At 40.6% G+C, this 7030-nt stretch overlaps 1 protein-coding gene across 1 annotated transcript in view; it reads right to left on the minus strand.

The window, feature by feature from the left end:
• The window catches only part of KLB (klotho beta), a gene marked incomplete at its 3' end in the record, with an annotated part of 83689 nt that overhangs the window by 25034 nt on the left and 51625 nt on the right, over positions 1 to 7030 (minus strand). The window contains exon 2 of the mRNA XM_006895405.1: positions 688 to 1198. Coding sequence (XP_006895467.1) covers positions 688 to 1198 — 511 coding nt within the window. The remainder of the gene's footprint in view (positions 1 to 687; positions 1199 to 7030) is intronic.

Here is a 7030-nt window from a genome sequence, read left to right on the forward strand (position 1 = left end):
CCCATTCCATACGAAATTGGAGATTGCCTTTTCCATCTCGTTGAAGAACTGCTTTCTCTTTCTGTCACCTCTCCTAAAGATCTTCCCCTGAAGAAACTAGAATATTCCTCCAGGTTTGAGGTTTTCAAAAAGAGCTGTAGGATCATAAAGAGAGCCTTTATATTTGAACAGTGGGCAGCTCAGTTCTGAAGGGGACAGATGATCATGGCTTGAGTTTGCCATTTTAACCAGCTACCTGTAGGTGTTCCTATGTTAGGAAAAAGAATGAGGAGATGTGCAGGGGTCAGGATAAAAAAAGTCCAGAAGCAATATTAATTCCTCTGCTTTGCCATTCTTGACTGGACTGTAGAATGAAAAGATCACAGTTTCAACTTTTCTGTATCTTAAACTAAAGGACTACACCTAGAACTTTTTAACTATACCTGTTTCAGCATTATGTTCTTTCTAAAAAAACAAAGCAGCATCTTGGTACTTAAATATGCATCTGTGGTCTAAAATGATTTTGTACTAAAATTTTTTTAAAAACAGACTCATGAGACTAGCCTTAAAAAATTGTGTCAACATCGGGCAAATACAAAAAGCTCTCCAGCAACAAATATATTACACATACAAAGACTAATTTAAAAACCCTACAAGATAAACCTTTACCTTTTTTTTTTTTTTAAATTGAGCTTATGTGCAACTGACCTTGAAGAACCTGGTTGAGGAAATTCTTCATCATGTAGATGGCTGTGGTGTCTTCTGTTTTCACGTGACTGTCGGTGAACCAACCATTCTCAGCAATTAAGATTCGGGGATTGCCATACTCCAGTTTAATCCAGTTCAGCACTTCTCTTAAATTGAGTGACACATTTTGCCCCATTTTGGTCATGGTGTTTGGGGGCTTGAAATTGTTGGGGCCAAAGGACAATGCAAAGAAATCAGCTGTGCCCTTCACCTCACTCTTCTCTGCTTCAGAGAAAACAGGCAGAACGGAGAGCAACTTCTCTTTCATGATGTCTGGATAGTCTCCATCCCCATGGATCGGGCTGGCAAACCACCCAAGTACAGAAACCACAGACTGTTGGCACTTGAGGATATCCATCGCGTTTTCTGATCTGTTAGGTTCAATCCAATGGGATCCCAATGTGATTGACAGCTGGCCCTTCTGATGTGGACGGAAGTTTCTGTTATAGTTATGCCAAACTTTCGAATGAGCCTGAAAAGAAGAAAATATTATTAATCAGTATGATAGTATGGATTATTATTAATAAGTTTGGTCTCACTTGACTGGTGGAAAGTTTCTTCATAGACAAAATAACACTTAAGGTAATACATAGGGAGCTATGGTGGCTTAGTGTAAGGAATTACACTGCCAACCCAAAGGTACATGGTTAGAATCCACCAATTGCTCCAAAGGAGAAAGATGGGAAATTTCCTCCCAGGTGATTTACTACCTCTGAAAAGTCACTGGAGGGTTAATTATGAGTCAGCTGCAATTTGATGGTACACAACAACAACAACAACAACAACAACAACAACAACAGAGTACTTCCTGCTTGAGAAACCTGTGTAGGATCCATGATCACCTCAGAGTCGGTTTTCTGTCCACTTCACCTGTCACTCATCTGAGAGTTTCTCGACAGGATTGCTGGGGCGGGGAGGTTAGGTAGGCTCAACCTACCTCACTGCTTGAATTCCTCACACACACACACACCCACACACCCACACACCCGTGGTACCTCTAGAGCCACAGCAGCAGCAAGAGGTTCACTTATTCATTGCTGACTCACAGACTCACAGTTATGGTGACAACACTGGGGTTTACTTGGGAAGGACACTGGCGTTTGAATGAAGCACAGCATTATCAATGCAAATCCAAGTGTTAGCCCAAGAGTCCCAAGGCACAATTCTTCAATTAGTCCAAGCTTTGGTTTCAGTTCAGCAGTCAAATACAAATTTTCCAGCAAGGTTTGCCTTAGAGTAATTATAATCAGCTTCTCCTTCAAGTATCAGCAAGAAAAGTAAAAACTCTACCTGTGGCCAGGACCAATGCAAGAAGTTTCAGGTCATACCTTGCCACAGTTTCTCCACAGCAATACTGCTTAAATTTGTAAATAAATTGATTGACATTCTTTTCCTACACAGCTTACAAATCAGGGATGTATTTTGGCTAGAGTAAAAAATGTTTCAAGGATGAGAGAAACTCAGAATAATGTCCTTATACCAAATCTAAATAACATTGCCAAGACTGGGAAAAAAATAAGCCAAACCCCACAAGATCTGATAAATAAATGTGTGGTCAGAAAGGATTTTCAAACAGCATTGTCTGGGAAACCGATCCAAGCAATTGCTGATTTACCCCACAGTGTAGCTCTCATTTTAACTCTTGGAGTCTGCTTCCCCAAATAGATTACACATAGATTCTTCCAAAATAAACCATGTTCTTCAATGGGTGCCTAATAAACAAGGCGTTGCTAAAAAAAACCCCCACAAAAAACCAACCCAACAAAATCCCAAAAAATCAACAGTAATACTCATGTTCTTCAGCCTTCTTGGGGTTACATGCAGATTGAGATACTATGTGGATTAAAGGTTTCTTCTTCTATATAAAAGGACACAGAACAATGCTTTTTTTAATTTATTTTTTTACAATGATTATTTTTTTTAAAAAAACTTTTTTACAAACTTCCCTTTAGTCCTAATATAAAAATCCAGGGTAATTCAGGCTTCAGATCTGTAAACAGGTCATGACAGAGTCCATCTCTCCAGGTTGTTGTAAAGATTGACTGAGTTCATGTATTTAGACTTGTGTCCAGCATGGAGTAAATGCTAAGCCTTTGAATTTGTAGCTACGATGGGACTGGAACTAATTGCCCCATGTAGTGAGTGCCCCTGGTTCCTGGCAATCAAATACAAAACACAAAATGATACCAAGTCCTGCACCACCCCATGAATATGGAGAGTTGGACTGTTGTGATCATATCAGTAATGTGACATTGTTGGTTCAGTGGTAGAATTCACTTTCCTTGTAGAACAGCCTGTTTCGTTGCTGGCCAATGCACCTCACGCGCATCTACCACCATTAGTCAATGGTTTACATCTTGCTGTGATACTACAACCTATGCATGGGTTTGTGTATTGTTATGATGCTGAAACCTGTACATGCAAAACCTAACCTAGATCAAGAAGCAGTTGTCTAAACAGAACAAGAGAATGCTGTTAGGGTTAAGGTGACCAAGGCAGGAGATGCCTGGGTTAAGACAAAATAAATCCTAGGATGCTCATGACCTTGATTCTCACACTGACCCTGCCTTCTGATTAAGATGGGGTTATGGAACAGGGAAGGTCAGCAAATAAGAAAAGAAACAGTAAAAAACATCTTGGAGCCCAGTTAAAGTATTTTATTGCTTAGGGATGAAAAACTGAATAACAAAAGCTATGAGGACTGCAGGTCATGCAGGCACTCAACCATGAGTTCCCCTCCCCTTATCTCTTGACTAAGCAGTCTTCACTCTGATAGTGGCACCTTCCTGCTGGTCAGGAAAAGTGTGACAGAACACTGCATGACTTAAAATTAGAAAGGTGTGTGTGTGTGTGTGTGTGTGTGTGTGTGTGTGTGTGTGTGTAATAGGCTTGCATTATTTTTCTATACCTATTATATTAGAAAAATCAACTGTCAGAGCCTCTCCAGTATACTGAAGAGCAATGATGTCAGTCTGGAGACTAAGGTGCACCTGATTCAGACCATAGCCTTCGCAATTGCTTGCTATGCATCAGAGAGCTAGACAATGATCAAGGATGACAAAAAGAGAGTGGATCCTTTTGAGCTGGGTTGTTGGAGAAGAATGTTGAATATACCATGGACTGCTAAGAGAACAAACAGATTTGTCCTGGAGGTGAAACCAGGCTGCTCCTTGGAAGCAAGGATTCTGAAGCTTCGTCTGACGTATTTTAGACATGTTCCAAGAAGGGACCAGTCCTTGGAGAGGGACGTCATGCTTGGGAGGGTGGAGGGACAGTTTAGGAGAGGAAAACCCTTGGTGAGATGGATTGATTCAGTACTGGGGTAATGTGGGTAGGTGTGTCAAAGACAATAAGGTTGGCACAGGATAGAGCAGGATTTAGGGCTCTAGTACATAGGGTCACTATGAGTTGCAAACGACTCGACAGCATGTAACAACAACAACATCAAATCTGTATATTGAGTAAATTATTTGAGAAGTTAGACTATATGAAGAAGAATGTGGCATCAGGATTGGAGGAAGACTCTTCAAAACCGATGTTATTATAAGCAAACCAATATAACACCAATATAAACCAATATAAGAGAAAAATTTAAAACAAAACCAAAGGTGTTATCCAAGATCATACAACCTTGCTTGTGGAAAGTAGAGAAGACTTGAACAACCTATTGAAGAAGAGAAAAACCTTACAGTTTTCAATGTTAATTACAACTCAACATCAAGAAAACAAAACTCCTTACCACTAGACTAACAGGCAAGACTATGATAGAAGAAGAAACAATGGAAATTCTAAACTATTTCATTTTAGCAACATCCTTCATACAGACAATCAAGAAATAAAAAAAAAATTTAAAAAGGCCTGTTGCATTGGGAAAATTTGCTGTCAAAGACCTCTCTTCACAGTGTTCAAGAACAGCAATGTCAGTTTAAAGACTAAAGTGTACCTGATCCAAGCCGCCATGTTTTCATTTGCTTTCTATGCACCTGAAAGTTGGATGGTGAATAAGGCTGATAGAAGAATTAATGCTCTTGAAATGTTGTGTTGTCAAAGAACACCGAATATCCCATGGACTGCCAAAAAAAAACCAAACCCCAAACAAATCTGTTTTGGAGGAAGTGCAGCCTGAGGGCTCCTTAGAGGCAAAGATGGTGAAACTTCATCTCATGTACTTTGGGTATATTGTCAGAAAGTCCAGTCCTTGGAAAAAGACACCATGCAAGGAAAGACAGAAATCAGTGAAAGAGAGGAAGATCCTCTCTGGTATATTGACCAGTGACTGTAACAATGGGCTGAAAAATGGGGGAGGAGATGAGCATGGTATAGGATCAGGCAAGGTTCAGATCTGTTGTTCATAGGGTCAGTATCAGTCATAGTCAACTCGATGGCACCTAATATGATAACATGAAGCTGAACAGCCCTTCACTGGAATTTCCAGGCTAGGAAGCCAGGTCTGGCCATCTGCTTCCCCAAATTCCCCAGTGCAAACCTACAGACCATGCTGGTCTGATTTACAATCAATCATTGGCATCGTAGAAAACTGAGCAGTGTTTCATGTCATTGCACTTGGAGTTGTCTTGTATCAAAGCCCGATTTGATGGTTAAAATACCCAACTACATTATTAGGGCTGTTGTGTGCCATTGAGTTAGATCCATCCTCCAGCAGGTTTTCACATGGGAGTAAAGCACAGGGGAGGAGATTGTCCATCTTTCTTCTGGTGGATTCAAACCATGTGCCTTTGGGGTGGCAGTGCAGCTTCTTACCACTAGGGCCACCAGAGCTCAGCAGAAGCTGAACAAAGCAGAAAACTAATGGGAAGAATGCCGGCTTTGGAGTCAGCACCCCTGGTTTGAAATCAGGTATTGACAGTGTGGCCTTGAGGAAATCAGTTAACCTTTCTGACATCTTAACTTCCTCAGCTATAAAATGAACTTAATTACTGTTTTAAGATTGTTGCCAGATCTAGAGTTAATATACAGTAATATGCAAGAGCAGGGTCTGTCTTTAAGTGCAGCCTAAAGGAGACTATTATTATATTGGTTCCCCTCAGAATTTGCATTTCACGGTGAGCACTCATGGCCATTATTATGATTACTGTTTCCCCTAGCATTTGCATTTACAGTTGAGTTCTCAAAACTAGTCAACTGGAAGTGCAAATGTTGGAAGAATGAATTATAATCACAGCTGTCTTTAGGCTGCACCTCCCTCGTGACAGACGCTTCTATTGTATATAACTTCATATACCCATTAACTCTACAGCAAACTCAAGGCCGCAAACTCATGATGCGTATCCAGTCTATTCAGTAGGTATTTACTGAGCAATTAGCGTCTGGCAGGCCCTGAGAGGTATAGCACAGGAAGTTGTCTTCAGGAGCCAATCTCACTGGGAAAATAACAACGAAATGTGTAAGAGAGAAACATAAAATTGCATGGAACAAAGAACTAAATAAAAACAAGAAAAAGCATGGTTTCTCAAAGAGCCATGAGCTCTATCAGAAGACAGAATGAACAGGATGGCCTCTAGTTAAAGACTTTTAGCCAGTTCTCAAAGAGCCATGAACTAACTCTATCAGAAGACAGAATGAACAGGAAGACCTCTAGTTAAGGACTTTTAGCCAGTTGACACACACAAGGCAACTTCTTTGTTGGCTAGTCTATTCTGTCACTTGACTACTCATTACTCATTGCCGTGGGGTCAGAACCATCTCAGAGCTGACTCTCAAGCATGTTTCCAAGATTTTAAGTTACAAGGGAGGAGATGCCCATCCTTCTTTTTTGCAGCCACTGGTGGATTTGAACCACCAACGTGGCATAGTTGTTTTTTTAAAATTTTAATAATTTTAATGGACATTTACAGAGATTTTGGATTTCCATTCATTCATTGCTGCAGTTCTCTCCCACCCAGCCCTCCCCCCCGGACCCCCTCCAGTTGATGCCTCTCTTTGAAAAGTAAAAGAAAAACTCCCTCCCTGGTACACAATTCCCCTGCACCCCTCCCACTGCCCCAAGTACATTCCATTATGCAACCTTAATTGTGGACTCTTGTGATACCCTACCATAAATCACTTTTATTCTCTCCGTCATCTGTTTCAGTACAGTATAAACAATTTATCCAGTTTTTCTCAGTCTTACCCCAATCCTGATATCAGTCCCATTTTACAGCAGTGGCACCATGCAATATCTGTCCTTTTGTGACTGAGATATTTCACTCAGCATAATGTCCTCCAGGGTCACCCATTTTGAATAGTATTGCATGAGTTCCTTGTTTTTCAATGCAGTGTATTATTCCATTGTGTGAATATATCA

This window comes from Elephantulus edwardii, unplaced genomic scaffold, assembly GCF_000299155.1.
Source record: "Elephantulus edwardii isolate Elephantulus edwardi_28Jun2011 unplaced genomic scaffold, EleEdw1.0 scaffold00167, whole genome shotgun sequence".
Classification (NCBI taxonomy): Eukaryota; Metazoa; Chordata; class Mammalia; order Macroscelidea; family Macroscelididae; genus Elephantulus; species Elephantulus edwardii.